The following is a 23,162-nucleotide window of genomic DNA, read 5'->3' as shown; positions in this document are numbered from 1 at the left end:
TCTTCTCGGCCTGGCAGGTGAAGGGGGGTCTGGAACATGAGGACCACAACAACCTCAGTCTGCTTGTCTCCCCACAGGTCCAGGTCCTGCTTTACTACCTGCAGCATCCCCCCATCTCCTTCGCAGAGCTGAAGCGGAACACACTCTACTTCTCCACAGACGTGTAGCCGGAGGCGGGCAGCTGTGGGGGTGGCCGGAGGCAGCCCTCCAGCCAGGGCCCGACATAGACTTGAAAAGACTGCAACCGAAACTCCCCAGCCTAGCCCTCCGGAGCCCAGGGGAAGCCACCTTCCGAGAACTGCAACTCGTGCATCTTTTGTGCCACCTTGTACAAAGCCAGCTGACCAGCCCCGAGCCTCCTCGCCACCCCGCAGCTCCTGCCCTCCGTACCTGTGCGTGTGTCTGATGCTCCGTGCTGTCTAAGAATTGTCCTGTGTATATTTGTCATGCAGAAAGGGTAGTGGCTGAGCCGGTGTGGGCACAGACGGCCTGCTTTGTCCTTTCATTTCTTCAACACTTTCTTTCTGCCTGAGTCCAGTCTGGGGACTTTTATTTTGCGCTGTGTAACTGCTGCCGGCTTCTCCTGTCCTGGCCCTGCTCCCAGACTGCAGCCTCCCTGCAGTGTCTCTGCCCTCTCCATCTTCCCAGCCTGCTGCATGCATGTGCAGCCTGGGGTTTTGCTCCATCACTGGAAAGTTCTGCAGAGGCCCCGGGCAGTGGGGGCCTGTCCCATGTGCTGTGTGCCACCCTTGGCCTCACACCTGCTTTCCTTGCTGTCTGTGCAGATGCTGAACAAGGAGACAGACACACACTAATTCTCAGCTTAGCACAGAGCTGGAGAGCTGATTTCTGGAATGTTCTATTTGAGAATTACCCTTTCTGGGGTTTGTCTGTTCTATTTGCTGCCTACCATGAGGCATCTTCAACTGTTTCTCCTACTGCTGAGTTTCCTGTTCCTTTTCCCCTGGTGTTGTTTTGAGTGTGACGGCTCACAAGTGTCCTGCTATCAAGAGAGGTCAGGAATGCTGCACCTGAGGGTGTGGTGGGCACCCAGGCTGTGAAGGAACCAGATGGATGGAGCAGGCGGCAGGGGCGAGTCAAGGGAAGCCAGTCTTCACAGTAAAGACCCGGGGAGGTTGATGTAGTGGAGCATGATCTGGAGGGCAACTTCTGTGGCTGAATCAGGTGTCCAGATGAAAGCAGGCTCCGTCCTGGAACCTGGAACCTCATATACCTCGTGGTACTTTTGCCTTAGATTTTACACTCTCAACAGCCAAGCACTGCCACGGGGCAGCCACATTGCCATGCATGCTCCAGAGCCTGGGAAGAGAAGGCACAACCCAGCTGGAATGGTCCTGCCCTGGCACTGCCCCAGCTCCTAAATCCAGCCCTGTGGGTAATCCCAAGCTTTCTAGAAGATGGAGGACAGGCTGTCACCCTCGTGTGTCTGCTGGGGCTCCAGAGGATGGGGTTAGCAGGTGTCATTTCCAACTCTGCAACTTACTGCTTGGTACTAGAAGGAGATTTATTCCCAAAGCACCGTTTCCAGTCCGATGGCAATTAGCAGGGAAAGGTGCTCCTGTCACAGGAACCTGAGCTACCACACAGCTTCTATGTGGCAGAGTTGATTCTTGGCCCTCAGGATTGGGGAGACCAGCCCTCATTGTGTGTGCTCAGGGCTAAGTCTAAAGATGGGTTTGCTGGCCCCCAAGCTATTGTGTCTGCTAGGTGAGAGGCAGGGCTTTTTCAGGTCCTATTCATACCTGTGGCCTTTGACAGAACGGTACAGTTTGTGCATACAGGAGGAAGGAATGCCAACTTCCCAACTGCCTATTAGCAGTTTAACGAGGAGCCTTGCTGTCTCAGACAGGTGAAAGAGAATGCCTGTGACACAAGTGTAGAGATCACATCATCTAGCCACTGTCTTGGCACTCAGGTGCTGATGTGTGGCATTCTTGCTTCCAAAGAATTGACAGTAACAAATTATCAAAGCCCATCAAAACAGTGCCTCCTGTCTCTTCAAAACAAGGAATGTTGGCTTCTAGGCATTAGCTACTGCAGTCCCTTGGTTGCTTAGGCAATGTAACAGCAGGAAGGCTGGAAGAGGAACTGAGAATTATTAATGGTTTCTATTATTTATAAATTCCACCCCAAGTGGGGCACCAAGGAAGTATCTGGTGTTTCTCCTGAGACAGGGGCCATGCAGCCCAGAACCCCATCACTGCCAGCAAGGCACCGGGAGACAGGGTCCAGGAATCCCAGGCATGCCTGCACTTGCTTGGGCAGTGAATGAGGGCTGCCAGCGTTTGCTGACGAGGTAGGATGGAACCCCTAATAAGTTGGTATGGATATATTTTTTTTGTCTCTGTTCTGTTTAAACTTAATGTAGATTATTATAAATTGATGTAAACCATGTGAGAGGGAAATGTTAATAAAAAAAATGCAAAGCCCCAACATTTGCACAAAACTCAGCCCTGTGGTGTGGATGTTTGTGTTCTCAGTAGTCCAGGGAAGATCACCAATCTAAATATTTAAGTCCTTCCAGCTGCACCCAGATGTGTTTCCAGGAACCTGTCCATCCGTCTATCCTCGAACTCTTCTGACGTTGGGGCTGTGGCACTTGGAGGGGAAAGCCTGCTTCTCACTCGACCCACATTTCCAAGTGCTATAGTTCCCTTCATGGAACACTCACTATGGACCTGGGCATAGTGTGCCTGGGAAAGATAGCAGAGGTGGCCCATTGGCTTTCCATTAACGTCTCCGTTTTCCTCAAAATCAGCCCGTCTTCTATGGCAGCCTTTGGTAGAATTTGCTTGTTCGAGATCTGCATCTCACACCGAGAGCCCACTCCCCTTTGGGGGAGCCAGTAGGGTTTGTGCGGGGCTTCCACCAGCCGAAGCCATTGGACACTGTTTATTCTGGAGATCAGGAACAGATGTGTCTGCAAACTGCTGTTTGGTTTATGAGCTCATGCTGACCCCCCAGCCACCTAAAACAGGAAGCTATTCATCTCCTCTTGATTGAACAGTCCACGTGGACAAGGCTTGGCTTGTTCAACTGATGTCTATTGACAGCCCTGAGACTCCTCTTTGCCAAGAGAGTTGTGATGGCAACATCTCTGGTGTTGTGGCTCATGTGGAAGACCAGCCGGCCATAGACCTCAGGCCCTGAGCATTTTGACAGGCACCAGGTAGAAACCATCCTTTCTTCAGAAAGGTGTTCCTAAATGAGGAATTTACAGACAGTGTAGGAACACTCCTAAATTTGATTTCAGAGCTCTAGGGGTATGTTCAGCTGGTCTTTCAGTAATGAAGCCTCATGCTTATGAAAACAGGGCAGGCATCATACCGAATTCACTGGGGGCTAAAAGCAGGGGGTTCATTAATAGAGTACTTGCCTAGCATGTACGAAGCCTTGGGTTTTTCGAGACAGGGTTTCACTATGTAGCTCTGGCTATCCTGGAATTCTCTCTGTAGCCCAGGCTGTCCTCAAACTCAAGAGATCCGCCTGCCTCTGTCTCTCGAGTGCTGGGATTAAAGGCGTGCACCACCGCCCTGCTAAGCCTTGAGTTCTTTCCTCAGCAAATGAACGAATGTGAAAAGGATCCAGCGAGAGAACACGAGCCCTGTGCACTAACGTACAGCCAGTCCAAAGATAGAGCAGAAAGGTGTTACTTGGGATTTGATATCATTACTCACATACAAATACACTCAGATGACTAATGTGGAGGTTGAGTCTGCTTGAGGATGAGTAGAGATGAGGAAGAGAGCAAAGGGAAAGTGGAAGGGTTAGTGTACAGCAGGGAAAAAGACTGAAGGCTGGCTAAGGCAGCCAGTCCCAGGCCTTGCCGAGCCTCCTGCGGAGCTGACAGGAGGGCAGGACTGGGTCCATCCAGTCCCTCTTCACCCACACACTACACTACAGTCCAGTGGCACAGCCCCAACAGTAAAAGGCTAGTTTTCTGCCATGCTATAACTGGGCTCAACTGTTGAAATAAAAAACTCTAAAAGCCAAAGAAGAACTTTCTGGAGAACAAGGGTGGTGGTGAGCAAGCCTTCAGCAGTTCCTGTATGATTGAGCTGGCAGGCTAACCAAAGCAAGTACTCATGTATCTTGAAACTGGGCTGGGGCCTGAGACCACTGGTTCAGCAAGCTGCATGTGTGACCATCAGCCAGCACAATGGGGTTCTCTCTCTAAGGAGGCGGCAGGGTTACCAGCATAGTCAGTGCATCTGAGAACAGGGCTGGCTGGCTGGACTGTGCTGCTGGGGCAAGGCCTGGCTGAGGGAACAACTGCGGTGATAAAGGTACAGATTAGATTCCACACTCCCTGAGCCCAGCATCCCCAGAGCTCTTGAGAGATTTATTTCCCAACTGTCCCATTGAACCTGTCCCTCTTTGGGCCACCTGGCATCATTTGTGGAGGATGTGAAGTAAATCTGAAAAATAAACTAACAGTGCATATGCTCTTTAAAAAAGAAAACAAAACTGGGTATGTTTCCTGCATGAATGTCCGGGCAGTGGTGTCTGGTGCCCTCAGAGGTCAGAAGAGGGCCTTGAATCCCTGAGCCACCATGTGGGTGCTGGGAACTGAACCTGGGTCCTCTGGAAGAGCAGCCAGTGCTGTTAGCCACTGAGCCATCTCTCCAGCCCCCATATACGTATCTTTAACAAGGACAGCAAAGATACTAACTGAAATAACGTACTTGCCTGGATGGTGTGAGTTTACTTTGCCTTGTCCTGGTATTCAGATAAATGCTTGCACAAAGTTGCAAGGCAAAAGAGTTTCCTGGCTACGGGCAAACATCCTGCCACCTCCCTGTTCACAGCTGGAGAGCTGAGTGACGTCAGGACTGAGCTCAATTCTTAACAGTCAACACACTGCCTCCTGATCTTTTTACTGCAAAGAGACAGACCATCTACCCTGGAAAACCTGGCTGGAATTCAGAAGTAGAAAAGTATGGCTGCTCCAATGGCTGGAGGCAGAGGCCAGCGAGGTGGCTCCCTCACACCACCAACTGTAGAGGGAAACAATTGGCTTCTCTCCTGAAGCAGTGCCAGGTGTGTAGGAACTGCTACAGAAAGCAGCTCGGAAGGGGGACGGCATCTTGCTTCCTTTCAGGCCATTTCTTTCACCGTAGGTAATAATCGATTGCAGCAGAGAAAGCGGCAAAGCCTCCACAACCTATGGCCCCGGCCTTCACACCAGCTGCAAAGCAAACAGAAGCAGCATTACCACAGTAACAGGTGCTAGACTGGACTGGACTTACAAAAAATTTGCATCAGAGAGGCAAAGAAACCAATTTAAGTATGTGCAGTCATTCAAACTCATAATGCCTTGTTAAGATTTCAATGAAGCAACATATCCCATCCAAACCACTGGGCTTCATATAACTATACATTTGCTTAGCTCTTCTCATTCCAAACGATTACTGTGTCCAGTTGTATGGAACTAGCCCCTCACAGTCCAGAAACTGGTTAAGGGAAGCGGCCCTTGGAATCACATGAAAGCATATGGCCTTACACCCTGATCTGTTTATGGAATAAATTCCTGGGAAGGTGATCAAAGCAATCCTGGGGGGAGCTGAGCTCACAGCCCTGAAAAACTACACTACAGAAGACCAAAAGAGAAGCCGCTCTGCCCACCAAGCATGGCTGTGAGGAGCCAGCTTTCATGTCAGCTCATCGCTGGCTCTCAGAAGATGAGAGGCTTCTGCTTCCACTAAGTCAAACTGTGAGTGATGGAGAGTAGCCCAGCAATACATGCTGCTTCTAGGAAAGGTCAAGTCCTTGAGGCCAGTGCTCTACACTGGGACAGGGAGGAGGTGAGGCCTGGCTTCTTTCTAGCTGACAATCTAACATTCTGAGGATGTCTGCATTTGGCTTTCCTGTTCTGTCTCCCTGGTATTTTAAATTTATTTTGGTTTTTTTTATGTGTATGTGTGTGTGTGTGAACGAATGCCATGTGTACATGGGTGCCTCAGGAAGCCAGAAGGGGTGTCAGATCCTCTGAAGCTACAGTTGCAGGTAGCTGTGAGGGTGTGGGGAACTGAACTCTCTAAGAATTGTGCATGCTCATAACCACTTCTCCAACCAGCCCCTTTGGTTTTTTGAGGCAAGATCTCCTGAGTGGTGGGCTTACATGCACGTATCATCATGGCCAGTGTGCACTTAGCTTTCAATTAGTAGAAATCGAAGAGTCCCCCAACTGCAGAAAGACACAGCTATTAAAATTTATACACAAAATTAAAACTGGCTGCTGGGGCTGGGGCTGGGGCTGAGTACTAGAACTCACGCTTAGTGTTTACCAGGACGGGTCTGGTTCCCAGAACTGGAAAACAAACAAAACCCTGACAACAGTCTAAAATTAAGGGAGGGGTTGGGGATTTAGCTCAATGGTAGAGCACTTGCCTAGCAAGCGTAAGGCCCTGGGTTTGATCCTCAGCTCCAAAAAAAAAAGGGAAAAAAATTCAGACACTTGAGATGCCAGGAACTGAGTCTCAGCACAGCCTGCAGGTGTGGACGATGGGACTGCTCGGGCTGAGTGACTTACTAGGCTTCTGCACTATCCTACATGCCAACACACCACTTACCATGAGAACATCGTCTCACACATTCAATATGGAAGCTCTTTTTCTAGGCAAGATATAGCTCTATGGTTAATTATGGGTAATTTTCCCACCCTTGGGTGGCTTCTGATAACAGCAAAAGTCCCCATCCTAAAAAGTTATGAGCATTTGGCCAAACAGCCTACAATGTGCATGATCCCATTCCACACACCAGCAAAGATTTACCTGGGGGGCTGGAGAGATGGCTCAGCAGTTCAAAGAGTACTTGTTCCTCTTGTAGAGGACCCGGGTCTGGTTCCCACCAGCCACATGACTCACAAATATCTGTAGTTCCAGTTCAGGGGACCTGATGCCTTCCTATGGCACCAGGCACACAGGTGGTACACAGACATACACATGTAGACAAAACACCCATACAAATAAAAGTACATAGTTTTTAAAAAGAAAAAGATTTTATCTGGTCCAAAATCTCTCGAGTGCCAAGCTGAGAAAGCCTAACGTAGATGGAGATATAAGCAAGTTTCCAGAGCCAAGTCAACACAGAAGCAGCCAGGATTTATTTGTCAGAGGGAAGACTATCAAGCATCCTTGGAACACTCATGTTGGGAAATGTCAACATCAGCGCGTTGTCCAGACCACAAAAGAAAGCCACTCGAGAGCTGTTTACTAACCTCTGAAACCAATGGCTCCGCCAGTGATGCAGCCACTGATGACGCTGTTCTTCCAGTCCGACTTCCCCCGGTACTGTGGGTGGAGAGATGCTGGTTAGAGTCGGCGAGACGACTGAGGGAGAAAACACAGGGCTTCCAACTGCCTAGGTTAGTCCTAGTCAAAGGAAAACCTTATTTCCAAAGGGCAGTTCCTAAAACTTGTATGTGCTTATACATGCTTCCTGCAGGTGGCGCCAGAGGGCTGAAGACAAGTCCAGCATTTGGGAAATAATCAAGAGTTCTTATATTCTCCTAAACTGAAGATTAAACTATTTTAAATCATTAACTACAATTACCTGAGTTGGTGATGTGGCCCAGTGGTAGAGCACTTGCCTACTATGCATAAAGTCCCAAGTTCAATCCCCAGCACCAAATAAATAAGAAAAAAAAAAACAAACAAACAAGTAAAACCCATATTATAAATATGTAAAAAGTTCACATTAAGAACTAATCTAGATCAAAATTTGATATTTTTAAATGTTTATTTTGAGGCAGTCTTCCTATGGAGTTCAGGCTGACCCAGATCTCATGCTCCTGCTTCAGACCCCATCTAACTAAGGCTTGACATTTCTAATCTGCATTCCAGGAAGAACACTAAGAACATTGCTCTTTTAAAAGTTGTGTGATGGGCTGGGAGTGATAGCATGCACCTTTAATCCTAGCACTCAGGAGGCAGGAGCAGGTGGATCTCTGTGAGTTCTAGGCCTACCTGGTCTACAATCATTCATACACACACACATACACACACACACACACACACACACATACACACACAAACTTTTTAATCTAAATTTTTTAAAAAGAGGATTGGTTTAAAAAAAAAACAGGCTGTTGTAGAATATTATTTTAAGGTGTGTTACTTTTGTTTATGTTGCATTTGTTTAACTCAGTGAAGCTGTGTTACTGTGCCTGTCTGGAACACTTGATTGGTCTAATAAAGAGCTGAACAGCCAATAGCAAGGCAGGAGAAAGGATAGGCGGGGCTGGCAGGCAGAGAGAATATATAGAAAGAGAAATCTGGGAGGAGGAAAGAAGTAGCCAGAGAAGGAGGAGGGAGGACTATAGGGGTAAGCCACCCAGCTACACAGCAAGCCATGGAATAAGTGTAAGATATAGAAGAGAATAGGAAAAGCCCAGAGGCAAAAGACAGGTTAAGGGAAAGCTGGCAAGAAACAAGCCAAGCTAAGCCCACGCATTTATAAATAAGAATAAGCCTCTGTGATTTGGGAGCTGGGTGACGGGCCCCCCGGAATAGCAAAACAAACAACATCGGGCAGTGGTGGCACATGCCTTTAATCCCAGCACTCAGGAGTCAGAGGCAGGTAGATCTCTGTGCATTCCTGCAGGCCAGCCTGGTCTACAGAGCGAGATTCAGGACAGCCAGGACTACACAAAGAAACCATGACTTGAAAAACAGAACAAAAAAGGTGTGCATTGGCAACAGACAAGGATTTCTTAGAAAGTCAGAGGCACTTACAGATTCTACCAAACACTCGGTACACGAAAACATGGCGCCCACAATGGCAAAATTTTTGGCGTAGGACATTCCTCTTTGTCCCATGTCTTTCAGAACTTCTCTTGCGGTTGGTGTCCGGTAAGGGTCCTTAGGGTCAAAGCCTACATTCGTATCAATGCCGGCTGTAAAGACCCCAAATGCACCTCCCAAGACAAATCCTAGAAACAAGCAGAGATAAGATTGTTTTGCACATCTGGACTACCATTTTGGGATGATACTTGAAGGTGGTCTTTCTGGCTTCTGGCTATTCAATCTCAATCCTGCTTCCTCCACAGTCACAATCGGAGTCCATCCCCCACTGACTCCTAGGATTTCTTCCTCCTTTCATTTTTCCAGCCTTTCAGCTTTAACCCTCTGTTCCTCTGTAGACCAGCCACCCTCAAGTTCAGCTACCAATTTTGTATATCATTCCCTTAACCATGCCTACATCCATAACAGTCACTTAGGCATTACCACATATTCTAGAATACTCTATTATTCACAATAACTTTGTGAGGTAGATGTTATTGCTCTCTCTTTCTGGCTTTTTTGTTTGAGACAGGGTCTCACTATGCAGTTCTGATTGGCCTGGAACTTGCTATTGTAGAACAGGCTATCTCAAAGTTAAGAGATCCGCCTGCCTCTGCCTCCCAAGTGCTTGGATTAAAAGCGTGTACCACCCAGCTGTGCTCTCCAAACCAAAGCTCAGAGAGGTTAAGTAACTGTCTCCAGAGTCTCATGGCTAGTATACAGAAAATCCTGGGTTGCTATCAACAGATCAACAGATGTCCAGCAAGCCTTGGACATTTCTTTGTGTGTATGTGGGTGTAGGCCAGAGGTCAATTCTAGGGAGTCACTCTTCAGGAACCATACACTTTTTTTTTTTCAAGACAGGGTTTCTCTGTGTAACAACAGCCCTAGTTGTCCTGGAATTTGCTCTGTAGACCAGGCTAGCCTCAAACTCACAGAGATCTGCCTGCCTCTGTTGTCCGGATGCTGGGTGTGGTGATGCACACCTTTAATCCCAGCAGAGAGGCAGAGCCAGGCAGATCTCTGTGAGTTCAAGGCCAGCTTGGTCTACAGAGCAAGATCCGGGACAGGCACCAAAACTACACAGAGAAACCCGGTCTTGAAAAACAAAACAAACAAAAATGGTGGGTGCCACTACCTCCAGCCACTTTTTTCTTCTTTAAAGAGGGTCTCTCAATGGACCCAGAATTAACTGGTTAAGCTTGGCTGACTGGTAACTGAACTCTAAGAACTGCCTGCCTGTCTTCCCATTGATAGGTTACAAGTCATTTTCAGGCATAACCGACATTTATTTGTTTATTTATGTATTTGAGACACAGACTATGTAGGCTCTCCTGGAGCTTGCTATGTAGGCCAGGTGGCCTCAAGCTCAGATCCACCTGCCTGTCTAGTCTGGGATTAGCCTGGGCCACCTCACCCAGCCATACCTGGCTTTTTATGGGGGTGCTGGGTATTGAACTCAGATCTCCATGCTTTCGTGACAAGAACTTTACCAGCTGCACTTTCTCCCTAGCCATTTCTGCACGGATGTCTTCTCATCCCCTCAAGATCAATGTAAGGTCAAAGAACCTAGACACCACCTCCCCTCCCAAAACTGCCTGCTTTCTAATCACTCCAGCTCCAAAACTCTCTCTTCTCTCTACTACATTTAAGATTTGCTTTTTGTTTCTTTGGCCGGTTTTTTGTTTTTATTTTCAAGACAGTGTTTCTATTATGTAATCCTGGCTGTCCTGGAATTCGCTATACAGACTACGATGGCCTGGAACTCTGAGAGCTGCCTGCCTCTTCATCCCCACTTTTTAAGACCTGAACTCCTGCTATTTGGATTTCTTAAATGTTTTTCATTCCCAATGAAATTTAAATTTATCTACAAATACAGTCAGCCTTTATCTGTACACTGGAAGTGTGCTGTACATTCTCAAATCCTCAAAGGTTAATTTGTGTTTGTTTGGTTTTTTTGGATTGTCCCATCCCACAGCATCTCGACTGTCTAATCACACTGGCCTTCATAGTTTTCATTTGTTGTTGGTGGTTGGGTTTTGTTTTGTTTTGAGACAGCTTCTCTCTATGTAGAGCTGGCTGTCCTGGAACTCTCTCTGTAAACCAGGTTGGCCTCGAACTCACTGAGATCCATCTGCCCCCGCCTCCCGAGTGCTGGGATTAACTTCAAACTTCTGACTTGAGGGCCTTTGCCTTGGCACTTCCCTATGTATCTGCGGCACTCTTCTGCCCGGCTCCTAGAAATTCTCTAGCAAGGCTCTTGTCACTCTCATCCACATCCACAGCCTGGCACATGACAGTTGCTTAGTAACAGCTTTTTGAATGAATACATGAATGAACGAAAGCATCTATTACCAATCTGCAGGCTCTGACCGTAGTTCTGATTCTCCGTTCCAATTCCCAACCATGAACTTTTAACCCCAGGATCAAGAGTGGATTGCCGGGGAGCAATCAAGGTCGAGACCCAAGGGTCCTTCGCCCCCCAGGCGCGTGGTCTCAGCAAGGAACCCCAAGGCCCTCCAAGTCCTCAGCCTCCCAAGGGTCCCACGAGCCTCGCCTCACCTCCCACGCAGGCTAGCACAGCCTTGAAAGCGCAGCTTTCCATCGCCCTCTCGATCATCTTCTGCTCCTCGCTCTTGGAGGGACTCGGGATCCCGCCCAGGCTGCCAGGCTCCAGGAGCCGGGGCTGACGCTTGTCGCCCACCAGGTACTGCAGAAGAAGGCTGTACTGCAGAGGAGCTTCGGCGGAACCTGCCGCCTCGGGAGCTGAACCCCCGGCCTTGGGGGCAGCGGCCGCCATGACCGTAGTGGCCTTAGAACCTTTCGCGTCGTACTTCCCACAGCCGATTCCACATGCTTCCCTAGGTGTTCAGCCATCGTGACGCAGCGGCAGATTCGCCACAGTTAGGAAGCTGCGAAAGCAAAAGTCGGCCTGCGCACCAGCGTCAAGGAAGCTGTAGTGTTTCCCCAAAGCCGCTTGCAAACACTGAGTCAAGTTTGTAAGGCATTGCTACAAGCACTGACCAACAAGATTCAGGGTCCCCAGAGCTCCCCCTCAACTAGGTCGCTCCAGTGCGGTGCACGCCGGGATTTGTAGTTCCAACTCAAGAGTGTAACTACTCTCCCAGAAAGCTGTGCGCGCGCTCGCCCGGCTGCTTCCTCAGAAGCTCTTCAGAGTAGCGGACGAAGAAAGGCCGGGCTCCCGCTGGGCTGCAGTTTGTGGAGCATCCAGCAGGGGGCGTGCCTGCCCTCTTTGTTGCCCCGCCGAGCTGCAGTGATCCGGCTACCTCAGTCAGAGAGGACTACAGGCTGGTGGGTACGTGCTTTGTGAGTAAATGTTGAAACAAGGCATAAAGGTATTCAATAGACATTTTATCATATAGATAAGCCTTGAGGAGAACGAAGGGGCCAACAAAGGAGCTGGGTGGTGGTGGCACATATAATCCCAACAGAGGCAGGCAGATCTGTGAGTTCGAAGCCAGCCTGGTCTACAGAGCGAGATCCAGGACCGCTGATGCTACACAGAGAAACCTTGTTTTGAAAAAACAAAATAAATAGATAAATAGATATTGGGGAGTGTGGTAGTTGTGATTCAGATCCATGCAAAACTACACTGCACCTCTGGCAATTGATTTCTCTGTCTTAGCTAAGAGAAACCCTCATGAAAACAGAAGTGATTACAGATGCATCTTTGGTGTCTCAAACCCTCCATGTTCTTCTTGCTTCTGACCCCACCAGGCCACTAAGCTAAGTTTGACCTTTCCAGTCGTTTCTTAGTCGTCAAAATGTTTTCCTAAACTTGTCAGCTGCATGTGACACGTTGACCCCCTCTCTCCTTTGATGCTTTGTCAGTACTTTTTAAAGATCACGGCGCGCGCGAGCGTTTGTGTGTGTGTGTGTGTGTGTGTGTGTGTGTGTGTGTGTGTGTGTGCTCAGTCAGTTCTGACTGACTGAGCCTTCTCTCCGACTTAGTGGCAGCCTCTCCAGTTGCTCTTGCAGTCTCCTTCTTCTTCTTCTGCTTCTTCTTCTTCTTCTTCTTCTTCTTCTTCTTCTTCTTCTTCTTCTTCTTCTTCTTCTTCTTGTTTTTGTGTTGTTTAGCTTTTTCAAGACAGGGTTTCTCTGTGTAGCTTTGGAGCCTGACCTGGATCTGCTCTGTAGACCAGGCTGGCCTCGAACTCACAGAGATCCGCCTGGCTCTGCCTCCCGAGTGCTGGGATTAAAGGCGTGTGCCACCATCGCCTGGCTCTTAGAGTCTTCTTATAAGCAACTTTGACACTTTGCTGTTGTTTTTCCTGGCTCCATCCTCTATGGATTAGTGTTTAGTCACGTCTTAACAACCGTGAGTCGGGACTCCAGTTCATGCCAAGATGTTAAGAGTCAAAGTGGGCTGGGCAGTGGTGGTACACGCCTTTAATCCCAGCACTCGGGAGGCAGAGCCAGGTGGATCTCTGTGAATTTGAGGCCAGCCTGGTCTACAGAGCAATTTCCAGGACAGCCAGAGCTGTTACACAGAGAAACCCTGTCAGGAAAAAACAAACAAAAAAAAAGAGTCAAAGCTGGATCTGAGAGAAGTTGAGGCAGTCTCCCAGGATAGTAGGCTTTGGGAACAGAAAATAGTCTAAAGAGCTAATCCAGGAGTGTAGAGTCCTCGCCTATCATGCCTGGGCCATGGGTTCAATCTCCAGCACTAAATAAATAAATAAATAAATAAATCCATTTAAGTGCAACAATAAAATCTCAAAGGAAGGGTCAGGAAGAATTGAGCCATCAGATGGAGAAACTCCCTATGGGGCAGGCTCACAAGGGAGGAAGTCTTTTACAGAACCACCCTTAGCCAAGATCACAGATAGGGAGCAGTTAGACTGATCTGATCTGCTGTCTCCTTCTGCCATCGCCAGCCAACAGTGGGATGGGTTTCATCTGATGGAAAACTTGAGCCTCCTCCAAGGATACTCTAAATGGGAGAAATTATTTCCCGTGTTTACTTCCCTGGGGACGTCTGGGATTTTGTCTGACAGCTAACATGGGTGTGAGCCCAGCAACTGTCAGGTTCTGCCCTTCTCTGCATATCTGTTCTGGCCACAAGGATACGGGGTTAGACGATTGTCCCCTAGATCCAAGTTGACCAGGGAAGTTAGAGAGGAGGTAGTTTTCCAGGGAAGATGATGACACTGAGTTGACTCTCCCTCCAGTCAGAAGACTCAAGGTGGTGGATCAGAGGTCTCGTGCTGAATCAGGAGAAAGCCCAGTTATGTCTTCCTGTAGTCTGTAGTCTGTAGTCTATAAGCCCCTAGTTGATCTGTAAGACTCCTGGGTGCTGTCCGCTGCTGAAGCTGAGAAGGAAAAGAAAGAGCTCAAGTTGGGATGGAATGAGAAAGTCCAAGCTGGACTAGCTGTGGTGGCACACGCCATGAATCCCACCACTCAGGAGGCAGAAGCAGATGGGTCTCTGAGTGTGAGGCCAGCCTGGTCTACAGATGGAGTTCATGCTTCAGAGAGAGAGAGAGAGGGGAAGTCCACGCTGAGTGCAGACTATTGCATATGGGTGTGAGTTGCATATGACTATAACAATGGGAAGTTTAAAAAGCCCTATGGCTGGGAGAAAGTATGTGCTGCTTAGCTGACTGATTTGTTATAGACAGTCAATATTGGACAAGCGACTTTATTTTTAGATTTTATTTTATTTTAAATGTATGCCTATATGTGTTTACCTGAATGTACGACTGTGCACCAAGTGCGTGCAATACCCCGGAGGCCAGAAGATGGCATCAGATCTCCTAGGACTGGAGTTATGTAGATGGTTGTGAACCATCATGTGGATCCTGAGACCTGAACCCAGAAACTCCGGAAGAACACCCAGTGCTCTCAACTGCTGAGCCATCTCTCCAGCCCCTGGTGGGATAATTTTTCATTTAAGGGTCTTTGATTAATGTCCTCTGACACTAGAGACTACCTGGGAGCTACAGGGGAACTAAGTTAGCACTTTTCACACACACTCTCTCTCTCCCATACCTGCACTTCCTATTGCCCCTCTGGATGAATCACCCTTTTATTGCATTGCACATGCACACATCTGTCTTCTGAGTCCACTCCTTTACTTTGGTACTCGTTGACATGGAAGCGTGTTATCCCGTCATCTCTCAATCAATAGGCTACGAGGCTCTCGCCTCCTGCTTGGCTTTTAACCCATCCACAGAAACATCTTTCAGCACCCAGGTGTAACTGCACCTGCTGCTTCAGATTTTTTTTTTTCAGAATATTTCTTTACACTGTGTGAAGATGTGTCACTGTGATTGGTTTAATAAAGAGCTGAAATGGCCATTAGCTATGTAGGAAAGATTAGGCAGGTCTTCCGGAGACAGAGAGGACTCTGGAAAGAAGAAAGGCAGGGTCACCAGTGAGACAGCGAGAGGAAACAGGAGGTACAAGATGGAAGAGAGGTAATAGCAAGTGGCAGAGTTTAAATTAATATAAATGGGTTAATTTAAGTTATAAGAGCTAGTGGGACCAGCCTAAGGTAATGGCCAAGCTTTTATAATTAATAAGAAGTCTCCATGTCATTATTTGGAGCTGGCGGCCCGAAGAAAAATCCGACTACAGGTTCTTTGCTGTACCATGACACAAATCTTAAGTCCCTTGTTGTTTTTATGTCTTGTGTTCAAGAAAATACACATGCTTCAGTCCAAGCTCAACTCTTACTGGAACATTCCCATGCTCACAATGTGCTTTCCATATTCTTTTTTGCCCCCTGAGGCAGGGTTTCTTTGTGTAATAGCTCTGGCTGTCCTGGAACTTGCTCTGTAGACCAGGCTGACCTTGAACTCACAAAGATCCACCTGCCTCTGCTTCCCAAGTACTAGGATTAAAGGCGAGTGCCACCATGGCCTGGCTCCATATTCTTAACTAGATTTAGAAATGATATGTCAGAATTATCCTTGTTTTTGGTTGGGTATCCCAGCACTAGAGAGGTAGAGGCAGGCAGGTCTCTGAGTTTAGGGTCAGCCTGGTTACATTTACACAGTGTGTGTGTGTGTGTGTGTGTGTGTGTGTGTGTGTGTGTGTGTGTGTGTGAAAGTGCCCACAGAGGCCAGAAGAATGATCATCAATGATCCTCTGGAACTGGAGTCAGAAGTGGTTGTGAGCCATCTGATGTGGGTTCTGGGAACTGCACTAGAGTCCTCTAGAAGGGCAGCAAGTGCTCTTAACCACTGAACCCCAGTCCTCTCAGAATCATTCTTGGGGTTTTGTTTGTTTTGTGTTTTCTTTTTGAGACAGAGTCTCACTGTGTAGCTATGTAGACCACACTGGCCCCCAACTCATAGAGATCTGCCTGCCTCGAGTACTGGGATCAAAGGCGTGTGCCCCTTGTCTGGCAACTCAGAATCATCAATGTTCTGTGTTCTTTTTTTTTTTTTTTTTTTTTTTGGTTTTTCGAGACAGGGTTTACTCTGTGTAGCTTTGCGCCTTTCCTGGAACTCGCTTTGGAGACCAGGCTGGCCTCGAACTCACAGAGATCCGCCTGCCTCTGCCTCCCGAGTGCTGGGATTAAAGGCATGTGCCACCACCGCCCGGCCATGTTCTGTGTTCTTTAGTGTTAGAGAGCTAAGCTGGAACTTTTGGACACTCATTTCTTGCTAGATGCCGTTCTTGCACCTCAGTCAAGTGTTAGAAAATGTGGCTCCTACTACATCTTCTTTCTGACACTGGCGTTAGGTAGTGGACCCATGTTTTCCTCATTGGGAACGAAGGTTTCCTGGGCTGCTCAGTGACGGACCTTTAGATTCTAGCCTGTTTCTGGTGGGTGATCCAATATTCCTGGATCAGATTTCCTATGTGCCAGAATTTCTTGGGAGTCTCTCTCTCTTTCTCTCTCTCTCTCTCTCTCTCTCTCTCTCTCTCTCTCTCTCTCTCTCTCTCTCTCTCTCTGTGTGTGTGTGTGTGTGTGTGTGTGTGTGTGTGTGTGTGTGTATGGCTATGCAAGTGTGGATGCCTGTGAAGGCTAGAAGAGGGCACTGGGTGTGGAGGCGCACCCTTTAATCCTAGTGCTTGGGAGGCAGAGGCAGGAAGATCTGAGTGAAAGGCCAGCCTAGACCACTTATCAAGTTCCAGGCTAACCAAGGCTGCAGAGCAAGACCTTGGTTTTTTTTTTTTTTTTTTTTTTTTTTTTTTTTGTTTTGTTTTGTTTTGTTTTGTTTTAAAAAAAAAAAGACTCAGGATGATTTGAGTAGGCCATGGAGTTCCCAGCTCATTGGTTCAACTTGATTCTGGGTATTCCTGAATGAGATTAATATCTGAATTGGTGCACTGAAGAAAGCTAGCACCCTCCCAGATGTGGGTGTATCTTGTTCATTCCTGTAGAAGCCTGAATGGGGCAAAAAGACAGAGAAAGGGAAGTTGCTCTGCTATTTTGGATCTGGGGTGTCGCCTTTGGACTTTGAAGTCTGAGGAACTTACATCATTGGGTCTCTAGGGTCTCCATCTGGCGGGCTGAAGATCACCAAAGACTGCTCAGCTCCTATGATCAGGGGGTCACTACATAAGTCCCCTCCCCCTCTCTAATGCAGACTAATAGGGATCAATTTTTTTTCGATAATGAAATTGTATTTCAGTGATGAATGTCTCAGGAGATTTGTTTGTATTGTTGCTCTGAGACCACCGATGGAGTTGAACTTTGATTCAGAGAATGGAGTCCACATTCAGCCGGCTGGAATAAACTACAGAGTTTTCTGGCCAACTCAGATGAAGAGGCACAGAGAGGAAGAAGGAGGGGCTTGGAAAGATTCGAGGGCCCTTTTGATCTGGGAAGGTGGAAAGAAGGGCGACTGATCTTTTTTTCCGTTGCTGTGGCTCTATCAGATTTATACCCTAATATTTGACTCTCAAGCTTTATTTATTAATAAAACAATAAAAGAAGGCACTAATGATGAATGTGTCATAATTTAATCATCCTTATTGATACACAGTTAAGCTTTTTCTCATGTTTCCAGTGACCAATAAATGTACATACAATCATTGTGCACATGTGTTAGCATACCTAAAGACCAAGAACTGTGATATATGAAACATCTAAAACAAATTTTGAGTAGGGCGTGGTGGTGCACACCTTTAGTTCCAGTACTCTGGAGGCAGAGGCAGGCAGGTGGATCTATATGAGTTCAAGGCCATCCTGGTCTCTAAAGCAAGTTCTGGGACAGCCAGGGCTATACAGAGAAACCTTGTCTTAAAAAAAAAAAAAATTTTTTTTGAAACAAGATCTTACTGGTCTTAAACTCAGGATCCTCCTGCTTTGGCCTCCTAAGTGCTGGAATTATAGGTGTGTGCCACCATGCTGATTTATGGATCTTTAATTTTCTTTTTCCTTTTCTTTTTCTTTTCTTTTCAAGACAGAGTTTTTCTGTGTAGCCCCGGCTCTCCAGAACTTGCTCTGTAAACCAGGCTGGCCTCGAACTCAGAGATTTGTCTGTCTCTGCCTCCTAAGTGTTGAGATTAAAGGCTTGAGCCACCACAGCCTGGCAGGATCTTTAATTTTCCAAAATCATTTTATATGTATGGGTGTTTTGCCTGTATGCATGTCTGTGTACCACCTGTGTGCCTGGTACACAAGGAGGCCAGAAGAGGGCATCAGATCCCTTGGAAATGGAGTTATAGACAGTTATGAGCCATCAATCATATAAATGTTGGGAATTGAACTTGGGTCCTCTAGAAGAGCAGCAAGTACTCTTCTGAATCTTCTCTCTAGCCCCCATATTTTAATTTAAAAAAAAAATCTCTGTGTGTATGTATGTGTGTGTGTGTGTGTGTGTGTGTGTATGATGGTGTGTGTGTGTGTGTGTGTGTGTGTGTGTGTGTGTGTGTGTGTAGGCATGCATGTGAAAGAAGACAACTTTGTCACACCAATTCTCTCCATCAAGTTTTACATAGGTTCCAGGGACCAACTCAGGTGTCTAGGCTTGCATGGTGTGCTGGCTAGTTTTATGTCAGCTTGATATATGCTAGAGTCATTTGGGAACAGGGACTCTCAACTGAGAAAAATGCCTCCATAAAACTGGCCTGAGGCCAGCCAGGCTGTAGTGCATTTTCTTAGCTAGTGACTGATGTGAGAGGGCCAGGCTACTGTCGGTGGTGCCACCATACTGTAGAGATGGTGGTCCCAGGTGCTATAAGAAAGCAGTCTGAGCAAGCCATGAGGAGCAAGGCAGGAAAGAAAGAGAGAGAGAGAGAGAGAGAGAGAGAGAGAGAGAGAGAGAGAGAGAGAGAGAGAGAGAGAAGAAGAAGAAGAAGAAGAAGAAGAAGAAGAAGAAGAAGAAGAAGAAGAAGAAGAAGAATGAGGGAGGGAAGGAGGGAGGGAGGGAGCGAGGAAGGAAGGAAGGAAGGAAGGAAGGAAGGAAGGAAGGAAGGAAGGAAGGAGGAAGGAAGGAAGGAAGGAAGGAAGGAAGGAAGGAAGGAAGGAAGGAAGGAAGGAAGTCTTACTCATGTGTATGTGTAGCATGTCTCTGGTAGTATAGGACATTGTGAGCCACCCCATGTTAATGTAGGGATCCAAACATGAATTGTCTAGGGCTTCTAACCACTGAGCCATCTCTCCAGCACCCCTAGAATCCTGTTTTTAAAGCCTTAAATGGATGGATGTGATGGTGCCTGGAATTACAAAAAGCTGAGATTACACCCCTCCATGGACTCTGCATCAGCTCCTGCCTCCAGGTTCCTGTCCTATTTGAGTTCCTGTCCTGACTTCCTTTGATGGTGGACTATCATGTGTGGAAGTGTAGGGGAAATAAACCCTTTCCCCTCCAAGTAGCTTTTGGTCACAGTGCTTTATCACAGCAGTAGAACTCTTAACTAGACACATGGCATGCACCTTTACCTGCTGAGCCACCTTGGCAGCCCTGATTTATGAATCTTATCTTTGTAGTACTACGTAATGGAACTTAGGTCCTCTAGCATGCTAGGCAGCTACTCTACCACTGAGCTCCCCCTCGGCCTTGAAGATTTGTGACTCTCTTTTTTTGTTGTTGTTGTTTTTCGAGACAGGGTTTCTCTGTGTAGCTTTGCGCCTTTCCTGGCACTCACTTAGTAGCCCAGGCTGGCCTCGAACTCACAGAGATCCACCTGGCTCTGCCTCTCGAGTGCTGGGATTAAAGGCGTGCGCCACCACCGCCCGGCCGAAGATTTGTGACTCTTAAAGGTGGCAAATATACTTATTCTGTGTGTATTTTGAATATCATATTCCTCAACTGTAATTTTTCAAAAGAAACTAGTATACATCCCTTACAAATCCAGGCATGTTGTAGTTCTTTGGTACAAAATTTAAAACTTGTGTAATATAATTAGTCGAATCCTGGCTGGGACAGCTTCTTTATGTGTGTCTCCTATACCCCATACAGAAGACAGTGACACTTCCCACAGGCCAAAGGACACTGGCTAATTCTTTACAGGAAGTCAAATGAGTCTTGTTGGGCTTCTCGTAAGAAACATCCTCTGGAATTATGAGTTTGGAATAATTTCCATTGCAAACCCCTCCTTCCACACCCCTTTGAAAGGCAGCTGCAAGCCTTGGCTTCTCACCAAGGCATGCTGCACCAACAATTCTCCGAATTGTATTTATATTTCACGTGCAGTATGTTCGAACTCTCACTTTCCCAGGTGCCAGATGCTGGCTTGGACACACTCCAGTGGAAACTGCTTTCCTGTAAAATAACGAAAGGAAAATGCTCAACAAATCACCTCTTCGTATCACCCTTGCACCTAGCTTATCCATGCTAAGCACTCAATAATGACTTCTCTATTTCCTCCAGTCCCCTAGAGTTCTTCTTCACCTACCTCTATTCCCAATACTCTCTTCTTTGGCTTGATTAAGTTGCAAATGTTGGTAGTCTTTTCAGATTTTGTTTTTTGAAACAGGGTCTCACTATGAATCTCTGGCTGGCCTGGAATTGTTACATAGACCAGACTGGCCTGGAATTCACAGAGATCCGCCTGTTTCTGCCTCCTGTGTGCTGGGATTAAAGGTGTGCATCACCATGCCTGGCCTCCTTTCACATGTCTTTAGAATTTGTTTGATGATGTCTGAGTGTAGATGTCTGTTTGTCTGTCTGACATGCTTTCTTTCTTTCTTTCTTTCTTTCTTTTTTTTTTTTCGAGACAGGGTTTCTCTGTGTAGCTTTGCGCCTTTCCTGGAACTCACTTGGTAGCCCAGGCTGGCCTCGAACTCACAGAGATCCACCTGGTTCTGCCTCCCCAGTGCTGGGATTAAAGGCTCGAGCCACCACCCACCCAGCCTGACATGTTTTCAAACATGTGAAACCACATACCCATTCAGGAACATTTCAAATATAACTCAGGTAGGAAGATAAAACATTTTAACCCACAGGATTTATTTTGAAACAGAACCTCCCGGGCTGGAGAGATGGCTTATGGGCTGGAGAGATGGCTTAGAGGTTAAGAACACTGACTGCTCTTCCAGAGGTCCTGAGTTCAATTCCCAGCACCCACATGGTGGCTCACAACCATCTGTAATGAGATCAGGCACCCTCTTCTGTATACATAATAAATAAATAAATCTTAAAAAAGAAAAAGAAACAGAAACAGAACCTCCCTATGTAGCACAGGCTAGCCTGGAATTTAGGATCCTCCTGCTTTTAACCTCCCAAAAGCTGGAAATACATCCATTTAAGGTTTTAAAAACAGGATTCTAGGGATGCTGGAGAGATGGCTCAGTGGTTAGGAGCCCTAGACAATTCATGTTTGAATCCCTACATTAACATGGGGTGGCTCACAATGCCCTGTACTACCAGACACATGCACATGTACACATGAATAAGATGATATTTATTTAGTGTTTTGAGGCAGGGTACTACTGTGTAGCCCTGGCTATTTTAGACCAGGTCAGCTTCAAACTCACAAAGATCTGCCTCCTGAGTGCTGGAAATAAAGGCACAAGCCACCATTTCTGGCACCAGTATGTAGAGATTGCCAGGCCACTCTGATTTGTCTTAATGACTTTCACTGGTTTGTGTGAAGACGTGTTACAGACTTGACCATTTACACAATTCTTCCTTCTACCTTGAACACATTGAGAACCTTGGGGGCATTTGTGCCAGAGCTTCAGGTTACGTTCTGAAGTTTAAGTGTTCTTGTGTCAGCACTTGGTGTGTGTGTGTGTGTGTGTGTGTTGTAGTGGAAGAAATGTGTGTAATTAAAGTTCTTCTGTGTTCAGCTAGTTAATCTTTTACACCTTATGTGCTGTGCTGGTAAGAGTTTTTCTCTTTTATTCTTCCATTAGATGGCGGCAGATGCGAAAGAAATACCTTCCAAAGCCTTGAAAGGTGGCTGGTGGTTGGGTTTTCTTTTTAAAACGTTCATGGTAACTGAGCCGATACTCATCAATGGTGTGTGTGTGTGTGTGTGCGTGTGCGTGTGCGTGCGTGTGTGTGTGTGTGTGTGTGTGTGTGTGTGTGTTGGTTTACATTTCGTCCTGTGTGCGGTGTCTAGTGGTAATGGGAGGTCAGGAGACTTGCCATAGGGCCATTTGTTTTATCAAGGTTCTTCCTAGGCGTTGGAAAGTATCTTTCAACATGGGGGCGGGGGAAATCCTTAGAATTTTCTCAACTACCAGCAGACCTGAGATAAGCTACGGAGGAGCCGAGTCAGGAGAGCAGCCAACACTGATTTGGAGACGCTGCGCCATCTGTTGCATACATTAATGGAAATGGAAGAGAGCCATTTCCCATCGGGGAATGGTTCCAGCGACCTGTGGACTGAAATCCCACACTGTGACTTGCAATCAGCCCACAAGTATTTATGAATTCTCTCTCTTGTGCCTGGCACATGAAACAGAGAGGTGGCGCCCACCAGTCTACTTACAGCAGCAAGCACAAAACATACACATGACTGCTGAGCACGATGGAGCCTGATACACTGACACTGGACGGTGAAGACGTTAAACCCTGCAAGTTTTATACGAGGTCACTGGGGTTTGAAATGGCTTAAGGGTTAGTGTAGGGAATGGAGTAAGAGAGGCTGGAAGAGAGCAAAGACCGGTGCAGAATCCAGTGTGGAGAAGGTTTAGAAGTGGAAGGCGAGAGGAATTAGGGGAAGGGGTGCAGCAGCATCAGAGAGCGCCAGTTCAGGGGACCCTTTTCCTGCTTTAGGTCCGGGTATTCTGGTCCTGGTGTAGAACTCGGGTCAGGTTTCTTACTTTGGCCACAGCCAGAGGCCCGCGCCAAGGCGCCAGCTGCTGCGGACCTGCCTGCGCAGCGCGGGCCAACCTCGGAGGGGGCGTGGCTATGGAGGGGAGTGGCTGGGCGGCCCGGTGGGCGGGGCTCCCCTCCCAGCCGCCGCTGCCGCCGCCGCCTCTGC

General features: G+C 47.4%; 2 protein-coding genes across 7 annotated transcripts in view; one reads left to right on the top strand and one right to left on the bottom strand.

Moving 5' to 3' along the window:
- Nucleotides 1-2,471, top strand: part of Abr (ABR activator of RhoGEF and GTPase) — a 203,887-nt gene extending 201,416 nt beyond the window's left edge. For all 6 annotated transcript variants that reach the window (XM_006977416.4, XM_042282419.2, XM_006977417.4 and 3 more), the window contains one exon: nt 78-2,471. In XM_006977416.4, the coding sequence (XP_006977478.2) occupies nt 78-167 (90 nt within the window). In that variant the 3' untranslated portion in view covers nt 168-2,471. The remainder of the gene's footprint in view (nt 1-77) is intronic.
- Nucleotides 2,472-4,314: 1,843 nt separating this feature from the next.
- Nucleotides 4,315-11,892, bottom strand: Timm22 (translocase of inner mitochondrial membrane 22). Its single transcript, XM_006977415.4, has 4 exons — nt 11,367-11,892; nt 8,757-8,953; nt 7,241-7,313; nt 4,315-5,209 (listed from the first exon to the last, which is right to left on the bottom strand). The coding sequence occupies exons 1-4, from the start codon at nt 11,602-11,604 to the stop codon at nt 5,133-5,135; spliced, it is 585 nt and encodes a 194-aa protein (XP_006977477.1). The 5' UTR covers nt 11,605-11,892; the 3' UTR covers nt 4,315-5,132.
- Between the last annotated feature and the right edge of the window lie 11,270 nt (nt 11,893-23,162).

The sequence above is a fragment of the Peromyscus maniculatus genome, chromosome 8 (genome assembly GCF_049852395.1).
Source record: "Peromyscus maniculatus bairdii isolate BWxNUB_F1_BW_parent chromosome 8, HU_Pman_BW_mat_3.1, whole genome shotgun sequence".
Lineage (NCBI taxonomy): Eukaryota > Metazoa > Chordata > Mammalia > Rodentia > Cricetidae > Peromyscus > Peromyscus maniculatus.
Note: the sequence above shows the minus strand (reverse complement) of the source record. Positions and strands in the feature narration are given on the sequence as shown.